General features: G+C 42.7%; 1 protein-coding gene across 1 annotated transcript in view; it reads right to left on the bottom strand.

Moving 5' to 3' along the window:
* Window positions 1–25770, bottom strand: part of NPTN (neuroplastin) — a 67707-nt gene that overhangs the window by 32111 nt on the left and 9826 nt on the right. The window contains exon 2 of the mRNA XM_085300762.1: window positions 2047–2447. Coding sequence (XP_085156888.1) covers window positions 2047–2447 — 401 coding nt within the window. The remainder of the gene's footprint in view (window positions 1–2046; window positions 2448–25770) is intronic.

Here is a 25770-nt window from a genome sequence, read left to right on the forward strand (position 1 = left end):
CAACCGGTAGCTGGTCAGATCTCTTAATACACGCAGTACTACAGAGCAAAGGCATAAAAGCATTAGCTGGACATTGTCCCTCGTATCAACATGAATGAAAACCAAAACCAGAAGAGCCGTCCCAGGTACAAGGCACTTAGCAATGAGTCATCACACACACTCCAGAATTAGTAATGCTGGATGCGGATAGGAAAAGAAGCCTTCAACTGGGAGTGAAGRTGAGAAGCTAAACTTCAGCCCCGGAACAAATTAGTTTCAATRGCCATAGAAGGGGAAAACCCAGCTTTCCACATAGGGACATCTTCATAGTAATTCTCTCCCAAAACGAGTTGYCACATGAATATTGATACTGAAAAGGATTTTCCTCCTCAGCAGCTTACTCAAATGGACTGGACAATAAGGAGAGGAGAACAAACACCACRGATATTTCCATATGCAAGAGAAGCTAAAGGTCTTAGTAGGGGCATGGAGAAGGGGAATTTCCAGGAGATGTTACTTCCTGCAGAAATTTTTTTTTAGGCTTTGTGTTAAGGTAGTATCATTTCCTAAAATTACATGGCTCTTGCTATTGTAGGTATTACAAACAGTCTAGAGATCAGTGTCTTTTGGGACCTCAAAGGATGAGGGAGGGATCGAGCACTCAGGCTGAAAACTGAGCAGGTTTGAGCCAAACAACTCAATGCTACTTAAATTTTTAAATAGATCCACACTATTCCGTTCATTCTCTACTTATTTTTCCACGTGTATCCATGTTCTTCCCATTTCCTGGAGGGAGGTTCTCCGATCCACCAGCACTGACTGCAGCAGACCACTTGCTCTTCTAGCTCCGCACTGGGGACATGGCCACACCACTCCATCACAGCACCGGAGAGTGCGCGTCCAGCAGAATAGCAGCCAGAGGTGGACRCTGGACGTGCTTAGAGAGATGCCTCTCTAAGTACCCCAATAATATAACTGGGACATAATTACAAAGTCCGACACTTTTATGCTCAGACAAAAATCAAAGAAGTACATAAAGGTCTTCTGAAACACAGAATGCAGTGGCAAGACAGTATCCACCCTCCGCTATTCCACTTGAGGGCATTGAGAAATCACTAAGAAAGCAAGTTCTCCTGTACCTTCTACATAGCAGTCTTATATTGCAAATTTAAGTCACACTGCCCATAACTCCTTATGCATTTACTGTTGGCAAATGTGAGAGATCTTACAAAGCAAGCATCTTGCACAAAATAAAATAGGGTTCTTCTAACCTGACTCTGATAAAATAAATGTCCAAASATGTCCAGGACTGCTTAAAAAGCTAGAGAATAAAAGCAATTCTGGGTCAACCATGTTCTCTGCTTTTGAAAGCTTTTCAGTTGCCAAAAGCGCAATCTCAGATGACAGTTGTTCAGCTAAAGTTAAGCTTAATATTGGGGAAGGAATTTTTTCTCTCCCCCTTTACAGTCCAGTTTAAGGATAGCTGCATCAGTTCAGTGCTGCTGCATCAGAGAACTCGTTAGGAAACATGCTGCTGTTCAGAAAGGAAAAGAAACACCATGACTTTATGGAAAAAAATCTACACATTAAAGGTTACATATAACTGAAAGGAAARAGATTTGTGCAGAAATATATACACAATCAAAGCCACGTGCAGAAGGCATTCAGAGAAATTCCAAGAGAACAGAAGAAAAAAAAAACAAAACAGTTAGATCTGGGAAGAATATAAAAATCAAATATAAAGGCACTCATGAAGAAACCAGCATTAGGATGGCTGGAAACCTACTACGAAACTAAAGGGGGTAGGGAAGAAACAGAAAAGCAACAATACGTTTATTTTGACAGAGAAGCCATAAAACAGATCTATAGGTTTTCCCAAGTCCTTTCATTCTAAGGAGAAGAGACACAGACAGCAGACACTTCAGCTCCACAAGTGGAAGGACAATTTTGGGTGTAAAACAACAAGACAAGGTGGAAGAGGGTTGTATCAAGGGTAGTGGGAGGGGTAAGGGTCACCAGACTGCCTCTAGTTACTACTGTACCACTACTGCAGGGTGCCGGACTCACTCTGAAGGACGCTTATAGTAGCCTGGGCTCGAATCCACGTTATGGAGGGGTTTTGCCTCAAGTCATTCCTCCGCGGATCGTTGCTGGCCCTGCACTCGTAAGTCCCAGAGTCTTCCAGCGTAAGGCGAGTTATTCTCAGCACACTCACCCCATTCGCCCCGTAGGCGGTGTTAATGGTGACCCGGCGCTTCCGAGCGCCATCCCACAGCTGTTTGAAAGACTCAGCCCGGTTGACTTCAGCATACCACCACTGGATCTCTGGAGTGGGGTTCCCAACCACATCACAGTACAGTTCAAAGGCGTCCCCCGTGAGTTTAGTTTCTGACATGGGCGACTTGACAAACCCAGCTAGAGGGAGGGGCAGCAGAAACGCAGTGACAGACCAGCAGAAAACAAAAGAGCTTATAAAGAACAAAGCAATGAGTTGCAGAAAACAGAATCAGGTAAGACATTAGCATCCACAGTAACAGCTGTTAACATAACTTTCTTAGGAAAAAAAAAAGAAAGGGCACAACAGAGAGCACTTGCCAGGGCAGGCTGGTATTTGGGTAGTGGAGAGCTCCGCGAGGCCGGGCTTCAACGCCGGCATTCAACGCCGGAGCGGCAACGYGGACGCTCGGCGGCCGGCCTGGGGCAGCCCGCTTGCAACCAGCGAGGTGGCAGATAACGCCGAGACACGCGCACCAGCTGATGGGTTTTCAACCTTTTCAGTTGTGCAAACCATGTAATTGGCAAGTGTTAAAYGTTCAAGGTCTTTCTCAGAAGAAGTTGCTAGTTTTATACAGCCTAGCTCCAGAAAAAAATGAAAAGAGACCCCCCAAACTTCTGGCCTACACAGCTCTCAGTAGTGAACTCTGCTTTGACCTTTTCTTCCRTCTATTTTGGACTTCGGAGGCAGGGAATTCCCCCAGATACAAGTGACCTACTTTCCTGAAGTCGCTAGATCACCACAGCTGCAAGAGTCTCGCAGCCTTCTAAGGTAAAAGGGACTTTACTGGCATGTGTGTGTGCGTGTGTGTATATATGTATATGTGTGTATATATACACACCCACATATATGTATATGCGTGTGTGTGTATTTTATATACACACACACACACAGAGGCAGAAGAATCAGTTCATTACTTAGGAAGCTCTGGGCATCAAGTGAGTTTCAAGAGAATAAGTGATGCTTGCTTTTTTTTTTTTTTTTTTTTTTAAAAAAAGCCATTCAGCATCAGGCTGAAATAACCCTTTTTAAGGCATAAATTTCTTCAGTACTTACCAAGTTGAGGACAGTGTTATGAACACACATAAAACTGCCCTTCAATCCTATTTTCAAAGGTATCTGTTGAAGAAAAGGTCGCTCTAAAGCTCGTCTCTTCCCCTCTCCCCTCCTCCCAATAAACGAAGAGATTAGACTGCTGCATAATCTGTCTGGCCAGCTGTAAAACCTGTCATACTGCTCTGCCCTCTGGGCAGCAGGAGTTACCGCCAGCAAGCAGCACTAAAAGCTCCGCATCGCTGATAAAAAACACAGAATGTTTCACCTCTCCCCTCAGGAAGGGGGCTGGAAGACAATTCAGTGATTTTTTTTAGTTTATTTTATTTTTTAAAAAAGGAACGGTGTTTTTAAAGCACTGGGAAAACTCGCGGTGCACGCTCACTGAGTGGCACSCCCAGCCGTCTGGGCACGCTGCATTCGTTCCGGGACACGCGGAACGGCCGCGGGAGCCGCCCTTGCCGGCACGGGGCTGCGYGCAGAGCAGCCGCGCGCCGGCTGCAAGGGCTCCGCGAGCCGGACCGACGCCGGAAGGCCCGCTGATTACCAGCTCAGTAATTACCATTACTTGCCGTGGGGTCTCTGGCCTGCTACTCCCGCATGAACGGCAGGGGAGCTTTAGGCTCAGTGGAAGTACCGCTGCTGCAGGCGTAGAGAGGAGAAGCTGCTCCACCAGAAGTGCCCCGATGCCAGCGCTTACAAACCCCGCTAGGACCACCGCCTCGCTGCTTCTTCGAGGTTATCCAAGGAYAACCTCGGTTTTTCACACTGCTGCTTGGGGAATCGATGGAGACCAGGTTATGACCTTGCTCTGCTGGACTGTCCCCATTGCAAGGAACACTGTATTCCCCTAAACCAAGCAGCAGGACCTGGATCGATCCGAACGTGGTTTATGAGAAGCAAAAGGCTAAAGCAGCAGCATATGGCATAACCTAGTTTCTTTCCAAGTCTTAATTATTAGTTCCCTCCTCTGGATATAAGGGTCTTGTTTTCCTGCCCACCGTTTCCATAAAATGGAAGTGCCACTCGCAGCCAGAGAGAGGAGAGTGTCTCAGGGAGGCCTGCTCAGAGTGGCCGTGATCCTGCAGGCTCCCACGTCCCATCAAAAACGGATCCACAAGGAGCGTGAASGGCCCCCTCCTAAAACGGGTCACTGAAGTCAAAGGCCAAGCAGCTCAAAGCCCTGAAGCTGCAATTTGATCCCCCTTCTCCAGCTGCCCAGACCACTCAGACACCACCTCTGATCTAGCCTTCCTGGCAGAGATGAAAGCRGGGTTTTGAAGACAAAAGAGCAGTAGAAAGAAGTCAATCATCTACAGTCAACATGATACCACTCAGCATCATGTATATTTTAAAACAACCATTAGCTGAAATATTTTTAAGCAACCATAGCTGAACTGCTATTTGGACTACGCAGCAGACATACGTAATGTGAAGGAATACAGTAAACTCTTGTTAAAAGGAGTATCTATCATTTGAATAGTACAAGCTATCAAACCTTTGGGGTTTTCTTTTTGGACAATTTTGGCAGCTGATTAAAAAAACATTTTTAACAGCTTTGACAAATTGATTTCAAGTTATGTGTGGACAAAGCCTAAAAGTCAAAAAAACAAGATTAAACCAGCCAACTGCATCAAAAGGCCTGTTTAGCAAACATCCTCTGAGCTTAAGTTTTAAATCCTAGGTTTCCATCACTTTCAAATCCTCTTGAAAAAAAAAATACTCAGATTATCATAGATTTCAGTGCCATACTTTCTCTCTTGATCAGAATAAATGTGTTTTCAGTGTGGACAATTAATAACAATGGCAATGAAAAAAATGGATTTGTTGGGGGCCATCCCTGCCCCACCAAACCAAAAGATACAGCTGTTCTTCAAAACGATACTCTGGATTTGGATAAAATTCTGGAAGGAAAAACGTGAATGAGGTTTGTAGAAAAGGCTCCACACGAAGATTAATAAAACCTTAGCATTACAAAGGACTGGCAGTGCTATTTAAAACTCTCCACCAGAATCTCAGGCCAGTGTTTTGCATTTTCAGCAGTTCAGAAACAGCACAGCAATATACATCAAACAGCATCAGTAAGTTGAGGCAATGCTTCCAGCTACTGCACATCTGCCAGAGGGCCATTTCTGATTAAGATATCCTGCAGGAAGCAGCAAACAGAGCTAAAATCTGTCAGTACCAAGCAGATGCATTAAAAAAAATAAAATAAWTTAAGTGGAATGTTCTCTCTMATACAACAGAAGTCCAGAAACTGATCTACTGATCTGCGTACTCCTGMTTTTTGGCAATTCTGTYGGTGTTTTCCATAATTGTTCAAAACCAAACAGAGAATGACACTGTACAGATTTCATTGCTTATATAAGAGGCTTTTGAAGCCCAGCAGTTTCCTTACTTGGTTGTCCCCGCAGCACAGGACTCGCTGCTTTGTTATCACTGTGTTCTGCACAGTTCTCGAGATAGGAGCATCAAAAGGCRCCTCACAAAATGAACTGCGTATCGAAATGCAAACAAATTAAGACAACGGCACGAGGTCTTGTTAAGGGGACCGTAATACTATCAGTTTAAAATTGAAAAACTGCCATCATGCATGTTTTATGACTGATTTTCTAAGCGTGAACTGCAGGAAGCGCCGGTTGCAAGAATGATTTTTAAAGGGCCTCGACGTAAGGGTGCCACGGACTGTGCTGCAGCTTACCAGTGTCAGGCCAGTATGAAACAGCACAGCAAAACTGGGGCCACCATTCAAAAGTTGGCAAAGGTAAAGGCGAAGCAGGACATGTTTAGTATACCACTCTAAAATGGCATACCACTCAAAGTGGCAGAACAGCCCATCTCTGCCTTGAATCCTTATCATTTAGGACCAGGGGAATAAGCATCTTCAAGTGCTTCTAAGAAAAAAATTCTTATTGAGAAGAAGCATCAATGACAGCTGTATTTTTTCTACTATCATCATCATCATCAAAAACTTACTCTGTTTTATTAGCCATACAGTGAATTTTCTTCAGTAAAAGAAAAAAAATTAAGGCTAACTGGTATAATGTATAAAAGAACAAGTGAAAATCTGCTGTTAAATATCCCTAAATCCCACAAGGTCTTTATAGATCTTCACAACACACCAGAGTGCGAGGAGAGCAATGTAAGATGGTCCAGAAGGTATACGTATTGAAGTAGACTCAGGTTTTCAAACTTTTTTTTTTTAATAATTTACTGCTATCTGCCTGCGGGCCRCAGTGAAGAACAAGTGACAATTACACTAAATTGCTTCTAAAGCAATGTTTGCTTATTGCAGTTTTGGTCTTCCCCCAACAAACTGGGAGGATAAAGGTGAKGAGAGCAGAAGACTAATGCTCTAGACCCAGACACAGTCTCGACACAGAGCTCTGCCACAGGCACGTGAATTCCAGTGCACAGCAAAGGCTCTTCGTTTGTTAGATCTGCAAGTTGCAGTCTGTACTRTAGTGAAGAATCATTAAGATCCAGGCTAAGAAAAAAAGTATTTTGAAATGGACAGGTGGACTTGAACTGGGACTGGGGAGAAGCTAAGAGCTAATCGAAAGGSCAGCCAAAAGTTTCCATATGCAGCAAGAGGAACGTGTGCAGCAGACTCGAGAGGCAGAGAGCTAGGAAAGCTCCRTATTAAACAATCCCAGGGTTCAGAAGAGAAGAGCAAACGAGAAAGCTAAAGATCAAGAGTCGAAATAAATGTAAAAGCCTTCACTGCTTTTAGGCAAACTGCTTTCATTCATGTGGCTTTATCAATGAAACATCTTTTCAGATGAATTTTTTCTTCTGCCAATAATTATGAGCTACCTGTGGGCCAAAAGCAAGCAATGCCAAGCTAAGCTACATTCCAGCTTTGGCATTTAAAATAGTCACAGTTTTACATACTAGCAATACCCTTTCCAACGTCACAAGGTAGCAGCACCATTTCCAGCTCAGCTAGTTGCCTTGCTGACAGCGCCAGGGACAGTCACTGACCTGTCACTTACGGAAACCTGGACAAGGGAACAGACCTTGTCCGCTTGTGGATGCGATCACRCAACTGGAATGTTAAATACAGCACATAGCTAGGAATTTAGACATAATAACATCAGAAGTACAGAAAAAAAATATTTAATTGTAATTCAAGCCAAGCCTACCTTCTAAAGCATGTAAGGCAGCTTGCAATCCATCTTGTCTGGAGCCCAAACAAAAAAAAACCCCAAAACTATACAGACGACGATTCCTTAACAGCTTAAAAGGAATATCATAAAGACCAAAGAGCATTCCCCACTTCCTTAGCTGCTAGGAGGAACACACAAAAAAGGAGCTGGACAGAGAGATCAATTAGCATCAAATACAGAAGCAGCTCTCTACCAACCTAAGAACAGCCAGAAGATGCTACCTGCCAAAAGCCATCCTTCACTGGCAAGAAAGTTTATGCTATCGATTTAGGTATCCTTGTGTCACCAAAGCTTTGCACAGGATACACTAGGTTGCATAAGCATCAATGGTATTGGAAAGGCAAAGCAGAGGAATATTAATCTTTTAATCTTTTCAAGTTCAAGGTCTAAAGAAAGGTGTCAAAAATTAAAATACATTTTTAAAAATAAGTTTTGCCTTAAGAAAATGTGGATAAATGCTAGTTGACAAAAACATTAAATCAGTCCCAGCAAAAAGATACAAGCAGCTAGGATTAAATGAAATACAGGACTGCAAAAAGCCCTAAGACATAAAACAAGCTATAATTTCTCTAGATTTATTACTTTATCAGGGATGAAGGTTACAGCTGAAAAAAGTACAAGTCCGTCAAAGAGGAAGAGCAGATAGTCTTCGAAGTGGAGTCTGCAAAGACAGAAGAACTATGCTACGTGGCCCAGCAATGTGAAGGACTCGTTAATTCACTGAAGGACATGGGCACACAGATGTACAAAGGGGACCAAAATTAAGGAAAATGCAATGTATTTCCAAAGATATTTTCAATCACAAGGAATATTACTATACAAAAGCAATTTTGCAGTCAGAGGCAAGGCAGCACGTATCTGTCAAGCATGATAATGCTCCTCATCTCTCTCATATGGTGGTTTCCATTTATATTTGGAAGAAAGGAAAAAAAGAGTTCAAAGCTTAAGAAGGAAAAAAAAAAGTGTTTGCAAAGCTAGGGCAAAAAACACAACCAATTTTGAGTATGGCTCTGCAATACACAGCTAAAATGCAGACTGCTCAGGGACTGAATGCTTTACAGACTGTGCATATTTACAGTCAAAGCCATAATGTAAACAGTAACAGGGCTGATGTTTCCTATTTGTCCTATTAGCCTGCCATATGCCCACATTTCACTGCTTCCCCACAGCCCTCAGGCCTTCAGCACAGCTTGGGAGGTTTTGTTTATATTATATATATATATTGGTTGATAGCTTCGCCTGGAATCCCATATGTTTACACACTGAATAAAGTAGATCTCATCTAGCCTGTTTTTCTGTCCCCCTTGCCTCTGAACAGCCAGGAAAAAAAATTCTTCTTAACATACTGTAATACATTTCTGTAAATATATGACTTYAGAAAGGCCTTTCCTGAACAGAATACCACACACCCCAAAGCTTCCCTGACGCGAAGTTTCGGATGTTCTCTAGCCTAGCGCTACCCGAAGCATCCCGGGTGAGATAGGTTATGTTCTTCTAGGAAACGCCACCACTTTCTATAGTGAGGTTCTCCTGCCAAAAAAACAGGCATGCGGGTTGAAGTTGTCAGTGAGATTTCCTTATTAAACTGTTTTCATAGCCTTTTCCGAGTTGTTGTTTTGAAATATCAACTCTTGGTGGAATGTTTTGAGGGAGAAAAAAAAATAAAAAAATAAAAGAGAGAACCTAAACTCCACACACTTTTCCAAGTACCCCAGGCTCTGCACAGGAAAACATGGAGTGAAGTTTTATGACCGCTAGCAAACGCTTCAGAATGACCAGACAGAAATCATTTGATCTTTTGTCTTGGAATTAGGAAAAAAAATTGCAGTTTCGAGGACTCAAAAGTAAAGAATATAATATAACCAGGTGCTAACATTTAAGATGCTTTTGAACAACTACATTTGTATTAAAAAAAAATTAGAAACAATTGCCTCATTCTAAGAGAAGTCTGATCCCAATGCCAATATTTATGGGTTCAGACTAGGCTTGGAGCCTCTGGTGAATGACCGGAGGGATTTCACTTTCAGGAAGGAGATCAGCTTACATGGTAACTTTAAAGACCTCATTAAAACATGAAAGYACGGATGTTCTCAGGTAGTCTACAAAGTGCTTCTCAGTTGGGTTTTCTCTGGGCTCCTTTAAGCGCTTTTTTTTCTTTCTTTCTTTCTTTTTTAAACACATCTTTATTACATGGCAACAATCTCACTTATAACTTGCAGCAGAATTGCTAAAGACAAGTAGGATAAGAAGATGCCTCCTCCCCTACCGCTCCTGGGCCTCCCCACTATGCCCATCAGCTGGGCTTTCAAAGCCCGAGTGTCTGCTACTTAACCTGGTACTCTGYTTAATTAAGACTTTCTTCTTCTCCGGTAAAAAATGTTAATTAAGTGATAAATTTGCCAGGAAAAAGAAAGAAAAAAAGACATCACCACTTTGTCAAAGTACTGCATTTCTCTTTCACTTAGGAGGGAAAAAAGCCAGCCTAATTAACATGCTGTTTCTTTCCAGAGCTGACCTTTACTAGAAGAAAGTATTTCAGATTAGTCAAACACGTACAAAAAAAGCGACAGCTGACATGCTGGCTAGAGGAGACGGAAAGAGATGCTTAAATTTCCTGGGAAATACCGCGGGCCAGATCCGCCCGCAACACTCTCCCAGGCGCGAGGCCCAAGTGCTGTGAACGGAGMATTTGCCTCCGCGTCCGCGGTCTACTCTGCCGTTGCCTATCTTTATCCAGCAACAGCAGATGTTTTACCAACAGCACTTGGGCATTCGGCTCAGACGTGCAGACGGGGGTATACTGGTCTACAAGACACTCAGCAGCAATACAAGAACTTAATTCCTGCAGCTTTACATTATACGGAGAAAAATATTACATGGAGAGTATCATACAAAAATGCCTTAGTCCGTGATGCAGCTTCATRTTCAGTTCAGAGAGAGGGGAACCTGAGGATTACTTTCTCCAAGTCCAGACATAAGGATTAACATTTTCTGGATTCAGACCAATATTCTGTTTTTCTCTGGGCATTAGGAAATCTCGATCAGTTTGACAAAAAAAAAAAGTTAAGAACAAACTAATGTCATTTATTTACTGAAATAAAATTCAGACAGACTAAATTAAATGCTTCGGAGCCTTCTGTGTCGCAAGAGCATCGTGGGAATACATCTCACACAGCACRCAGTCAAGGAACGCTTCTTTTCCTCTCGCATCTATGCAGAGGGATGTGAGGACCTCAGACACACGGTGTTCATTCATGGTCTCCCATACATGGCGGAATAGCTTTTTTTTTTTTTCCCCCCAAGATTTTCCTCCCGATACACCAAACAATATGTTACTTCAAACAGCAAATGCTTCCAAGTACCACTACTATTTTGTGGGCACTGACACCACACATAGTACTGTGCATAAACTGATTTTGTTAACTAAAATTCACTGAAAAACACGTCAAAAGACTGTTCACGGAAATGGAACTGGCATGCAGGAGGAATTACAGCAATGTCCTTCCAACTTCAGGAAGCTACTTTCACCCCAAATATATTCCCGTTAAATAATCTTTTGGGGTCCAGAAACCTTCTCCAGGCACTTTTTTCGTATATGTACGTGTTTTCCTGAGTTGGAAAGTTTTTCTTGTTTTGCAGCAATCCTATGCCTGAATATTTTTTGAGAGCGTAAGGTATTCAAGTCTGGAATACCTTAGCAAGTGAAAAATACTCAGGACAAGACAYGAACATCCACTCATTCATTTTGGCTCCATATTGAGGTCAGCTTGCTGGCTAYGGTCACAGTTTGAAGTACGTTAGACTGCAAACCTCTGTTCTTTCTACTTAAGGCACAACAGACATTTCTAAATCTCTTCTACTGTAAGAGACCACAGTCCGAAGATCTAACTGGAACACCAGCTAATGCCGTTTACAAAACGCAGGGAAACTTGATATCTCAATTACTGCCAAACTGGGGAAACAACACTGAAACACATTCCACTTTACACAGGAAGAAAACCTTGACATTCATATTTAATTGCTAACTTTGCTAAGGATATAATGCTGATTTCTATATTTTTCTGAGGAACTCAAAAGTGCTGATAACTGATGCAGTGTCTTACCTGAATAAATTAACTACTCGGAAGACTCACAAGTTGCAGACATGGGTAAATGGCTGCTACTTTTACATCGGCACATCCTCAGACTGCATTCAGAAGTTCCCAACATAACTCATTCTCTGTTAAGCGCAAGCCCTGTTTTCAGTTTATAAGCTCTTCCTTAAAGTCTACTTGCATCTTAAAGCCCCAAAAAACAAAATAACAAAAGCAACATAATCAAGCTAGCTCTGATCAGTCTGAAGCACGTGTTACCTCGTCTGCGGCGTGGTCAACAGCATCTCCATCAACAGTAAGTTCATACAGCTGGTCCGTGCCTTAGAAACCCACACTGCTTCGTATCTCAAAGAAAACGTTAAAAGACATCAGCCAAGAACTACTCACAGCAGTCTTCAGAGTAGCTCGCATACTCTGTGAACACCACTGCTGAAGACAGCGGACAAATCCTAAGCAACAGGAGCAGACTGTGTCTTTCATTAGGATTATATTCAGCTATGGGATGTTTCAGTTGCGAGCTTACACAGGCGACACTGTGCAACTTCACTCGGCAGTTCACGCAGACCAACAACTTACGTAAGGCCAGTTCAGCAAACACGAACGACGGAGCCTTTCCCACATTCCCAACGCTGGCAAGTCACTCCTCGCCGAGGGCGCCCRGCTGCAGTGCTGGCAGAACACAAACCAGGTTTAATATCAAAACACGCAAATCGCAAAGGGGTTTGTGTTCATCATGTTGCTGAATGCTACATGGATGAGCTACAATCATCACCCCYGGTGGGCTACGAATCGAAGGGCTCAGCACTGCTGCAAGAGGCAAGTGACTTAGGGCAGTTTTCATTCTGCGATCAAGGATTCAAAAAGCCCATCTGCAAACTGCAATCAACTTTACCAAGCACTGGCGCTCCCCTYTAGTAAAGCCTTGAGCTATCAGTATTCTAGCCTGAAGGCAGAAAGTCCTCTTATATCTGCAGATGCTTAGAGAACAAACCCAAACTGGTCCTGAGCATCAGACACAATCTAATCACCTCCATGAAGYGAGACTGTTTCTTGTTTTCCTGATGCTGGTGTACTGCAGGATGTTATGCCAAACATTTTTAAAATTAGATAACTGTGTCGCAAATGATGCTTTTACACACGTCCAAATTCCTCCTTGTCAGGAGACTGGCTTGATCCCATCAAGMAGCATTTAACGAGTGATTTCCTTCCACTGAGGATCTCAATAGACTAGTTTCTCAAAACCGTTTCCACTCTCCAAGATTAAACCTGCCTCATCCTTGGAAAAGGTTGGCATTATTCTCCAGTTATTTCCATTTATGCTTCCCTCTGACAGACTGACACAAAGGAAAAACAAGCTAGCGCTTTAGTTTTACCTCYTTTTTCAGGTCACTACTGAAATTTTCTTCTTTGTAGCTAGAAAGCATACAAGAATTTCTCCAGAACAAAGAGACATGGCTCCTGCGTGTTGCTAAAAAAAAAGATGTGAACAACTGGGAACCCACTCCACTGAAGCAAGCAGGGATAAATTCRTCTCTAAATACAGAAAGCCAGAGTTCCACAGAAAAGCAGAGTTGCCAACAGCTCAGCTGCTACTGTTTCTTACGGAAGACAGCAATTCAAGTGTGTCCGGTGCTTAAATGCAATACAGCAACTAAAGCCTGCATGAAGATCTCACAAATATTAAAAGCAAACAGATTTGCATCCTAAAATATTGAAAACACTAGAAACGGTTGGTGAGGACAACAAAAAAAAATATCTTGTGCTCAGATTAGTTATTTAAAATCCTCAGACTATTCCATTAGAGAGCTAAAGGTTTAAACTACTTTCCAATTCGGCTTTGACCTTTCCTTATCCAACAAATGGGTGGTGGAGAGGGGACTGATTACATTTTCCTTTAGCACAAAGGAAGTGCATACTGAATGGCAAACCGCGTTCTTCCCTTTCAGGCATTCTGCAGAGCCACGAGCTGCTCTCAGTCTCATCTGTGATGAGGAAGCAGGACATTTGTATGCACAGACCTTTTTAAAGAAATGCCCTTTGCAGAAACGGTGGATTATGTAACAGGTCATGCAATCTGAGGCAGGCTCAAGAACAAGTCATTCAGCAAAAATACGTGCACAAAAAAATGTTATTAGAAGAAGGTGCAACACATTTTAAAACACAAATCAGAGTTCAGCTTTTAACATAGCAGGACCTGCCTAGCAACAACATGCAAAAYGCTGCCTGCACCCCAGGGGTGCAGGTTAGAGGAGGGATGCTTTATTTATATCAAAAGTTTGTGCTCTCCACAGTTGGAGAGAATCACTGCCTATTAACTGCAGAGTAACATCTCTCTAACAGGTCAGGTCTTCATCCTCCTGGTCAAACAAGGTGCAGCATACACAYGAGCAGCAGCAGACAGCTCAAGACATGGAGAACACCAGACAGCGTGCTGGTTACAGAACAAGGAAGGTAGGAAGGAAATTAAGAAGTAGCAAGGGTGCCACACTTCATTTTATTTGCCAGATTTACGCTACTTTGCAAATTTAGAGAKGCCTGTTTTACGTTGCATTCTTCAATATTTTTCCCCAAATTTAGAGAGGCCTGTTTTACGTTGCATTCTTCAATATTTTTCCCCAAATCATTTCTAAAGCGCTGTGTAGCTTCACGTTGTTCTGACATGCCTGTTACTCTGATAACACACCTTTGACCACAGGAAGCCACTGCTAACTCAGACGTCCACAGTGAACTGTCCCTCAACACTTAATGCTCCATATGCAGGACATTCCAGTAGAAGTAGCTGTGTCCTTCAGACTATTTTGTGCCAGTATCCATAGCTGCATCCAAGCTGTGTCCTAAGTCGGATCCTTCCTTGGATTGGTGGCTTGACCTCGTAAGGCCCAACTCTGATTTGATACCTTGCACGCAAATAAACTTCCGAGGGCAGATAGTGAGCAAATATCACTATTTATGAGATAAAATTCAAGTTCAGTATTAGGCAAGATTAATACAATGCCTAACAGTGATTGCCCAAATTGGACACTTTAACTGTTCAGATACGGGGACTTTGTCCCCACGCCTCTCATATTATGTGCAGAAGGGCAACAGCAGCGATAACTTCRCTCAAGATTAGAGTAGTCCAGTCTAGAGCTGCTGGGTTCTCCATCTAAAAGGATAACCTTACAGTATTAAAGGCAGACTAGAATTCTCACTTGAGATTTCTGCTTTGATTACTCAAAGACCACCCCTGGCTCCTGTTTACGACACAGGCTGCAATTCAGAGATATGCACACTCAAACTCTTCAAATGGGTAGAATAAAACAGAGAAGGTAGGAACAAGTTTCTGTCAGTATTTTCTTTGTTCAGTATCAGGATGACTACTTACCAAATAGCAACATCACTTTGTCAATACTACTTACAGAAGAAAAATAAATATATTTGCTAGAATGCTTCTGAAGGAATGACAGAAGCCTGCCCACAGCTCAGCAARAGCAGTAGTTAAAACACTCACGCATTCAGAAATTCTTCCAAGTTTTTGAATTYGGCAGCAATGTTATTACATCACTGATACAACGCTTCATGTGCATAGCAGGATGGAAGCAAAAACTAGAAGCTTGAGAGGCAAGGTTTAAGATCACTTCGTAATCAAATTCATGGAATATGAAAGCAGAAGAAAAAATACCACACAGATGTCACCTGCAAGGTCTCAGATGCCTGCACTRTTAGAATTCAAGTCTGGTCTACTCAAGATAGCTGTGGTTGGGTCCCCCGGTCCAAGCGTCTCCGTGAGGGCACCCAGAAGCAAGAGCTACCATTGTAACTACTTGTGTTGCTTCATCAGTAAAACAAGCTAGAGAACATATTCAACAGATTTTACCTCTTCCCCATTTTGGACCCAAGAAAAGCTCACTAGAATTGCCTGCTATGCTTAAATTGCATTACTGAACAGGATGAGCACCTATAGAGTCAGTATGTACATTGAACCATCATGCCACTGCTTGAATGAGATTTACTTAAAAGAATGTTAGATTAACCACATTTTAGAGATTCTGTAGTGTTTGAGAAGAATATGAATGGTAATCTAAATAATTTGGCTGAATGCTCATTTCAGTCTTTTGGAAACGTCTCTCTGAACTGAACTAAAATTGAAAAGTAAGTATTCATCTATTTTAGATCATAGCACTGCAAAACATTTAAAAGATTCGTTGTACTAATGCACTAAATGGTCTTTCCCATGCTCTTAAATCAAAGATCACATTCAAATTGTTCAGTATTTTACAAYAGCTTTAAAGAGCATTTTTCAAATACCTTATCAGAGGTCAGATCAAAATATTAGAAGAACTTATGCTGTACCTGGCCTTTAACAGYGATGGTCTGGGGAAGAACACAGGAACAGCTCAAATATTTAGTGATACTCCCCCAGCGTACTCTTACTCTTTCAGCCTTCAAAAGGTTGCTACTCAGGGATTTCCTAAACCAGAGGCAATGTTTTTAATAACCATCTTAGAGCAACTTGACATTTCCACAAAAAAAATGAAAAAACTTTATTTAGTAATTTTCCATCTCGTTTCGGTTCGCAAAAAACAACTACAGGAGGATATTCAGAAAACCCTTTAGGAAATATAAATCCACCTTTTTTTTCTTTCACACCGGAGCCACAAAACAGGACGGAAGCCATGTAGGACATGCCATGCTGGTTTGTACCGTGCTGCTGACTGAGCAACCAGTGCCAGGTTAACACTCAATAGGTGCTGTAAAAAGAAAAGGATAATCATCTCTGCAGTAGTTTCCAGCCTAGAAGAGGCACAAGTAAAGGGATAACGAACAAGCAAAAGAAAGAACRAGAATGTTTGCCAGTGGCCTACATTCATTTTTTGCCAGCAGCCCACACCCTCTTGTATCCACTGAAGGTAAGACTGGAAAAGATGAAGAAACAAGGAAAAGCACATGAAGAACACCGCAAGCAGTGCTGTGTTCATCCATCTCCTTCCACAGTTCCTGCCACGGTTGTTATTTATAGCTGCTTCACAGCTATTTCTCCCTGCTCYGTCCTTTCTGCTCTTCTCCCAACCAGCTCCGTTCCTAGAGACCTAAAACGACTTTCATCTTACTATACAAGGCTCTTGTCAAGACTAGGGTCCTTAAATTGGCTCCAGCAGCTCTAGAAATAGGAGCTTTGAGACTCTTAGACCCCAAATGTGGAGCTTTGCATAAGCCTAACTTTTACTTTTAAATGAGACCATAAATCCCTACAGACCACCACAGAACTCACAGCAAATTGCTTAAAAACTTGTCAAATAAAAAATTTAATTTTAACAAATCAAATTTGAAAGTGAATCAATACTGTAACACCTTAGTCTGATGTTACGCTCAGCACCCTTAAAACCGAGGGGAGCTGTGAGCTACCCCGTTACTTGAAGAAGTTGCTTCAGAAGGCGAACAGCCAGGAAGAGATTGTCGGCCGTTTCACACTCCATCGTCCCTTTTGTCACTGCTACCTTCGTTTATTAACACCTAAWATCCTGTGCTTTGGCTTCACAGCAATCAGCAAAATCTATACTTGCAGAACCTGAAGTATGGAGACCTAATTGTGATTGTGAGGAGAAAGTCACTGGACACTCTAAAAGACTACAAGAAACTAAAATATATTTATATGCCTAAGAGTTGCAGTGTAACCAAGCGAAATACAAGTAATACAATGACCTCACTCCTAGGAGAGGGAAAGGAAAATATTTATACTACTGTCATGTTGACAACAAGCAGAAAAGCTCTCCCAGGAGCGAACGGTTACAGTCAGGCACTCAAGTGCCATCTTCTCAACCCTTCTGCTTAAAGAAACAATCAGCACGAAGAGGGCAAAGCGCAGACACTTCCGAAAGCGCAAAGGTTGGAACCGACAGCACTTACATCGAAGGGAGAAGGAAACAAAAGGAAAATCCAAAGGTGACGGCAATCTAAAGCATCATAAAAATCATAAAACCCAAACACAGCGGAAGACGACAATTTTGTGAAACAGCACRAGAAGCTTTTAGGCAATTCTGCAAACACTGGTGCCAGACCAGAGACGGACGGTCATGCCCAGGCCCGCGCCAGGGCTGACGCTCCCGAGCGCGCAGGGCAGGTACCCAGGAGGAAACAGCATCACTTGAACCTCACGAAGCCCAAAGGGAGCGGCAATCCGATCTTCCCCCCGCTGCCAGCAAAGTTGTGAAGAGATTTCCCCTCTTAGTACTGATAATTAACGGCAGTCAGAGAGCAACTGTTAAGAAGTTCTCCAAGGAAGACTGAAATGCCTATTTGTTCAGCCAGCTGGCAAAGACCGTCCCCTCCTCCACCCTCTGGAAACATCTATACCAATTTTTCCAGTATACCTGAAACATGCTCAGATTTTACTATTAGGTTAATTACAAACACTTGTTTCTAAATGTGATTGTTCATATTATACAACTTAGCAGCCAGTAATAGCTCTGCCACTTGTTAGGTTTTCTTACAGTGTGAAAACACAGGAAAAAAACCTGTCAGGCTGAGCAAGCCCAGCTTCCCAAGATACATAAACATGGAAGAGGAGCCCATCCAGAGGAGACTGCCAAAGACAGAGCRCAGGCTGCTGCTTAGTCACCGAAGATGCATGTTCAGCTACTTCAAGATTTAGAAATCGCTTCCCCAAGGCACCTGCTGGAGCGAAGCGGTAAACCTGAACTGCCAAACTCCCTGCTTAGGTAGCCTTGCAGCCATAACAGGAAAAAAAAAAATAGTTTGCTGCAGAGCCCTTTATACCATGTGCAAACACTGAACACGACACACACCTTAAGGCGAGGAGCCATGGCAAGCTAGGTGTTACCACTGAGCTTAGTGGTTCAGARGCTGCATTTGCTTCCCCTTCTGATGACAGTTACCCATCAAGTTTGTAGTTTTTYCTCACCTCCTCAACCAAAACTCTATTAACTATCCTTTAGTGCATTAAGGGTAACACGCAGAAGAACCGCATCCAGGTCTCGTAATGCCTCCCACAGTCTCACCGCCAAGGTCGAGGCCCCTCTTCCTTTCCAGGAGGAGCGAGCCTAACCGGTAAAACTCTTCCTAAAGCCACCTTCACTGCTCTTTCAGGTTCTGGGCTGCAAYAGTATTTTCAGGTTTTACTGCAGTGAGGTTTCACCTAAAACTTTGCAAACTTTGTTTGCAAAATTATAGTTATTATATACTGTGTTTGGCACTATATGGAGACACATGCAAGTTTCTTCAGGTTAAAAATCCTGAGTTTAACGAGGCTAAAAGAAACAAGCTGAACTCCAATTTRGAACTGCATTTAAACCAGTTTGATATCACTTCATTCACGAGTAGGAGCTTAACCACCTCAACCATAGTCTAAATCAATTAAAATGTTTTTATGTTTACAGYTTGAACCTGTTAAGGCAGATTAATTAAATTATCACACAGCTTTTTCTAACATAAACTAGGTCAAAAAAGTTTAGAAGCTATCAGTCAGCCCACTACCTATTGGTGTAGTCTTTCTTTTTTTTAAYCACTCAGGTGCTTGGGGGGGGGGGGGTTGTTTTAACTCCTGCTGCTTGCCTTCACTGAACTATTTCCATCGGCCTTTGCTCTGCTATGCCGTCCTTTGGGAGCCTGCTGCACTGACAAAAATCATTGTCTAGCTCTTTTTCTAGACATTTAAATTCAACTTTCTTCCCTCAGATCCAAATGCAGTCTTTTGTCAGTCTTACCAACCTCTCAGAATTAGATCTTTTTTTCTCCCCTTGTGCCACTACCCAAAGTTAGGCACTCGTGATCTTTTCAAGGTCTTCCCYTTTCTAGTCCAGAATATTCCCCTTCCTGTTATTTTCTCGTGCCTTCAATATGCTGCTTAGCGAACGGGCGCAGTTCGGGTCTCCCGACACGCGCACACGCTCCAGGGAGAGCCGCTGCGATCCCCGCACACGCTCGCACCCAGCAGCCGTTCACGTACTGCAGGTACAGGCAACCAGCTCAGCMGTACTTTGGCTTAACAGATTCATTAGTGTGATATTTTAAAATATTTAATGTAAAACAAGCTCACACAAATTAAAGGATTCCCAAACCTGCTTTTAATTCCTTCAAGACAGAACAGGACATCATGACCTTATTTAGCTATATAGACATGCCTCATGATGCAAATTTGTTCAGTTAGTTACCTACTGGTAGTCTGTTTTGGATGCTATTACTTGGAAATTTTGTTCTTTTATAAAGTCACACCTCACTTGTTGTGTCTGTGCGTTGCTTCCGATCTGTTATCAACACCTAACAGTTTATAAAATCATTACGTCCCCAAGCCTTCCTCTGGGGACTCAATCATTAGGTCAACACCTAACTCCCAACTCGCATCTTACTCTCAAAATACTTTAATTCTGAACTACAGCAGAGCTCTGTAGTTTCTGACGCTGTATGATGAAGAGCCCTTCACAGCTTCAAAAGCTGCTGTCTTTTTTCCTTGAATGAGTTTGCGTCAGCACACAAGTTGTGACTTCAGCCACACAGATGACCCAGAAAAGCTTCAAGCTTATCAACACGGAATGACTTTTTAGAAGTCTACAGAAGTTATCTTACGGGGGGAGGAGGGGACACTTTCAAGTTTTGACACAAATACAGACATTCAATCCAAGCTGAAATTATACTTAGATGTATTTAGACTGGATCTTTTAAGACAACAACAAAGACAATTCAGTAAAGACCATAAGAGAAGAATTTAACTCCTAGAATAAAGYTCTATTTAACATATCAAATAAGATTTTTGAAGGAATATGAGTATGTTTCAGATAAGATCCCGTTACTTAAAATGTGATAATTATTTTTAATATAGAGTTTTCATAATTGAGTTACGTTTTAATAGTCGTTCTAACTCCCCCTCAACTCTACRCAAGCCTGGTTTCATATCTGTGCATCAACCTTCCTTCTCTCCTCCCCTCCCAAAAGCAAAAGTCGCCATAATCTTTTTGAAATACAAATACACAGTTCCTTTCAGGAGTTTTACCGAATACCAAACGGCAATCCTCAAGCACCAAACAGACTGAGCTCACCCACTGCGGACAGAATCAGGTTCTACACCTGCACAGCTAGTGTGCTGCCTGGAGACAGCAGCAGCCCCCGAACTACAACCGCGTTACTGCGAACAGCCTGAACAACCCTGACACGCTTGGAAGGTGAACGGGAGAGCCCGGCAGGAGCTCCCACCATCACCTACGCCATTCGCAGAAGTATTACAGCGATRAAGACCGAGCTCTAAGAGCACAGTAGAGACTGCTTCAGAAAGYTAGATGCTGTCAAGTTGCTAGGTTTAATCGAAGTCATCCTGCAGTGCTTCTGGAGGATGAGCRTAGAGAAAAGCACAGACAGTGCCTATGTTTAAAATGGAAAGATTAAACTATAGATCAGTCAATCCAGTATCACCCTCTGGAAATACAACAGGAGTCTACTCGTAAGCACTCGCAGGGGCTGCGGAGGGAGGAACCAGAGCTTTATCACCCTGTCAGAGGTCTGATGCAACTTGACCATGGCAGCATGCTCTCCTACTTAAAAGGTGAATTAAAAACAAACAAAAAAAAAACACTAAGGTCACTCCAGAAAAAGAACAGACCTGTATTTTCTAGTTTTAGCAACGCTTTTACTACTGCCCCATACTGGAGTCTCATGACCAAAAATAAAACCTCTTTATCTCTCTCTCCCTCAAAAAAAACCACACACACACATGCTATATGAAGCTACATTATAGTAAGTAAACAAGTAGATGGAAAATAGTCTAATATAAGACCAATGATGTGCTAGAAGCAAGCTGAAGTAGCAATGGGTGCTCAAGAAGATGGAATTTTGACAACCAGCAGAAAACATCAGACCTAGATAAGATGCCTTTTTAGTAAGAACACATACGAACTATTGGTTTAGGCAGCAATAGAAGATGAAGTAGCAGCTCTGCACAGTGAGATCCAACCACCATAAGGGATCCCACTGGATGCGAGTCAACAACGTTATACTGTACAGAAGCATTTGTATGATGATGCAAACAGGAATGCCATATGCAAGACACATTAAGTGATCCTTCCACTCTGCTGAACTTTGGTCTGGTCCCAACTGGAACCACGTCCAGTTTTACATATCACACTCCAAAAAACGTGACTGGAGAAAATCCACAGGAAAGCAATTGGAACAGTCAGGAAGATGCATGAAGAACATCTTATGAAGAACAACCATGATAATTAACCTGGAGGAGTGCTGAAAGTAGCTGCTGATGACATACAAATACACTGCTCCTCATACCCACACAGTTTAGAACAAGGAATAAAAGCCTAAAACAAAAGCAAAGCAGGTTTAGGTTAGATTTACAGAAGATATTTCCAGCTAATAGATAAGCAGAAACAGATTATCTACCTTTAATCTTAACAGATTTGTGAACGGGAGCTGGAGCACCTCCATGGCTAGAAGTTAAGAACAGTACGAACCCAGCTGCTCCGGCTTTACAACAGAMGGCTGAACCATCGGCTAGCACTCTCTCTTACAACGCTGCCTTTCACAATTGCCTCTTCTAAAGTAGTACTTACAGGGAGAGAAGCAGCTCATTGTGAAGGAGAAAATGTGCCTCATTCACGGGTGTAACAGCAAGTAGTCTTCATAAAGTGTCATACTACGGTAAGGGCAGGTAAAGCTCTGAGCAAATGTCACCATTTAAAAGTAATTCCACTGAGTTCCTGTTTTTTGYTAGAATGAAAATACTGTTTGAGATGTAAGTATTAAGGCTTATTCCCTCCTAACTTGTTAGCAGAGATTTGTTAGAATTTAGTGCAATTTTCAAGTGTATACACTTAGTCACATTGCTTGTATTTAAGTTTCCTAYGGGGGAGTTAGAGGAGGAAGAAGAAAACAAATGGTGGGAAAGAGAATAGAACTTTGAACATTTTCCTCCATGCTCAGCCCACGCTCAGTCTCCATAAACGCTACATGAAGCTGTTTCTAAGTTTTATCCAGGGACCATTAAAATCATTTGTCAGAATACAATCAGTGCAAAATGGATGAGACCAGCAGTCAGAAAAAGCATTGCAAGCTTAAAAAGAAGGTTTTCTGCTTGCCATTCCACCCCTTTTTTCTTTCTTTTCTCTTGCTCTCTCTCTTTTTTTTTTTTTTTTTTTTTGCAGAGAGGAGACGACTACTCCTCAATTTTATGGTCACTTCTATCCTGGTTTCTGCCATCAGAAAAACCACAGATCCTTCTTATTCATCCAATCAAGAGTATGAAAAGAGCAGCTGTAAAAGAGCACCTAACTTTATTTTCTTTATTCATCCTTACGTCTGGCTTTGAATATCCTATGCAGCTTTATTAAATCAGCATTCACAATTTTAAAACAAGTGATGTTTAAGAACTCACTCCTCTACATACAGTGGGATCAAGTTTGTTCTTAAATGTACTTTGCCAGACCAGAGCTCTGAAAAGGGAAGCAATAACTTAAAAAATTAAGAGCAAATCAGCTCACATGTTGGTACACTGAAAAAACACTGGGGATTTAACAGGGACAGTCCAAGCATCTACTTTAGATAACAGGAAAAATATAGCCATGCTCCTTTAAATCCAAACACTCTAAGGTGAAAGCATTAGCACACTGAAGTCTTTAAACAAGCAGCTGGAGAAGCAAATATGGTTAAAAAAACAGTAACCAGAAAAGACATGTCACTTTAACAACAAATACCCGGGTCAAGCACCATTCCATCCGGACAGCATCTGGTTTGAAGTGCTAAAGTAATTTTCCAACAAAAATCAGTTGGAAACTACAAGTTTACATGGATCTTCTTCACAGACTGACTTTTCCCAGCTGTTCCTCCTCACGCTTCCTCATCTTTCTTCTATCCCTTTCTGTCACCTTGCCTAAGCTATGTTCTGTGCACAAGCGACAAACTAGCATGCATCAGAAACAGTCTTGCAGAACCTGACAAGTTTCTCAGAAGACTCCTCAGGAAAAGTTTAAGTTTCTGACGTGTAAATTTTTCTGTGATCTTTCGTTGTTTATGTAAGAGCTCTAAAAAGAATCCATACAAATGCCAGAAAACCAACTTACAGTTTTATTAGGCTTAAATCTGTAGGCCTTTCACTACAGTGATGGCTGTGCACCAATAGTGTGATAGTGTGATTCTTGGGTATGGGCTCTGGGATCCTTCAAAGAGCGTACCTGTCAATATTCACGTAGGGACTTTTAACCAAGCTGTCACTGATGTATTTAGAGATACCTATTCAAAGAACAGTATTTTTCCAATGACTTACAAGAAGTATACACAGCTCAGTAAATGGCTGCACACGTTCCTCATGCGAAAGCAAAAAGGAGTTGTTCTGTTTCGGTAAGCATCTTATTAGCCGTTACCGGCTGAAAGAAAACAGCTCCTCTGTGGCAGGGCCTACAATCTTTAAATTCTTTTCACATTCAAATTGGAGTTCAATCAGCAGCAATAAACCGTCTTCAGAAAAACCTCCACMTTTCACTTCCCTTTACACAATTTAAATGCTCCACACCTTCGACTTTTCAAGATGTCACCTATGCGCATTTCCTTCTATCTCAACACAGAAGCTCAATCTCCTTTAGCAAATAATTGCTAGGATGACCCTAGCTAAGCAAACAAAAATTAACAACTTTTCAGAATATATCTGGGGTGTCCAGTCTTATCTTACGCTAACACTTGGTACTGCTTGGCTAGCTTCATGTCAGCAATGGGAGTCATGATTAACACACAAAGCCTAAAGCCCTCCATCTACCCCAACAAATTTATTCCATTTTTGACCTTCAGATATGTAACTACTATCAAACAACAAGTGTTTACACTGCCTATCAACCACTACTCAGAATTTTTATACCAACTGCCAGCATTTGACACCTTGTTCGCTAACTCTACACAGGAACAGCTTCAGGCACGCGACCCATTTAGCTCACATTTCTGAAGACCGCTCACCTCTGTTCACCCAAATTAAACGGGAAGCCTAACATAGGCAGATTAAGTCTGCCAAGACAGTGCTCAAATAGCAGAGCTGTCACAGGACTCGCACTGCATCTCTGCAGCAGAGAACCAGACTTTATCCTCAACACCATCCAGCTAGCACGTTCATGGGAGCTCGCAGGACTCCGATGCTTAATTCCCACTGAACTCCAGTGGAATTTGCCCAGACTCAGTCAGGCTCCTCAGAAAGTCCCTAGTCTTGCAGGAAGCCCACAATTTTCATTCAGATAGTGTGGATACCAAAGCTCCATCTATTTGGTTAACAGAATCAGACATGGGGCTCAGTTCTGATTCAGACTGCAAAAATCTGCATATACTGAGGCAATAATTCATATYGTGGCTCTTCAGGGTGTTATTACTATAGTCTACGTATTTATTACAATTGTCAAAGACACTGAAAACCTCTTGGGTGTTCTAGAGCATGCAGTCAATGAAGCTGACCTCACGCTGCACGGTAAAATTCTCACCTCAACAGAAGGCAACTGCTAAGTCTACATAGTATCTGCAGAGCAGAAAGGAGGGAGGGGGAAAGAAGRAGAAATGATGAAAACTTSTGYTCCTCRGTTACAGCAGTAAGGTGTAGTTCCTGTTTAGACAGGTTTTCCCAACGCACAGACATCCAGGTCTCCTGCAAAGTCAACACCCCTGAGCTCTGCAGCGCTGCTACGCTGAAGCGTTCCTCCAGCACGCCGCCGCATCAGGAAGGGCTCCTCGGCGAGACGGCGCGTCCGTGCCCGCGGAGCGCGCGGAGCCGACCACGGGGCACCCAGGGCCGCCCGGGCACCCAGGGCCGCCCGGGCACCCAGGGCCGCCCGGGCACCCAGGGCCGCCCGGGCAGACACGCGGTTTCCTCCGCGCTGCGGGATCCGCCGTCGCGCGTGGGGACGGCGCTCTTTCCGGCCAGCCTCTTGGCCCTGCTTCGTTCTGCCACTAATTGCCATGCACTTGGCTGCGAACTCCTCGGGGAGGAGGCGCGCTCGGCTCCATTCGGAGCAGGCTACCCTATAAGAAACAGGGCAGGGTTTTTTTCTTCCCCTTCCGTGGTCCTATCAGAGGATCTCTTCAGTTGCTAAGAAACTACAATTTTATTGCATTATAAATCATTTAAAGCAGCTCAGCAGATGCAGATTTAGTAGGCGGGAGGAGATGTTCCATTTTGGCAGGAGCGCTCCGCACGCCGCTCCAACATTAAACACCCCCCAGCTCCCTGGGGGGGGGG

The sequence above is a fragment of the Rhea americana genome, unplaced genomic scaffold (assembly GCF_003343005.1).
Source record: "Rhea americana isolate MKP2758 unplaced genomic scaffold, rheAme1 scaffold_168, whole genome shotgun sequence".
NCBI lineage: Eukaryota > Metazoa > Chordata > Aves > Rheiformes > Rheidae > Rhea > Rhea americana.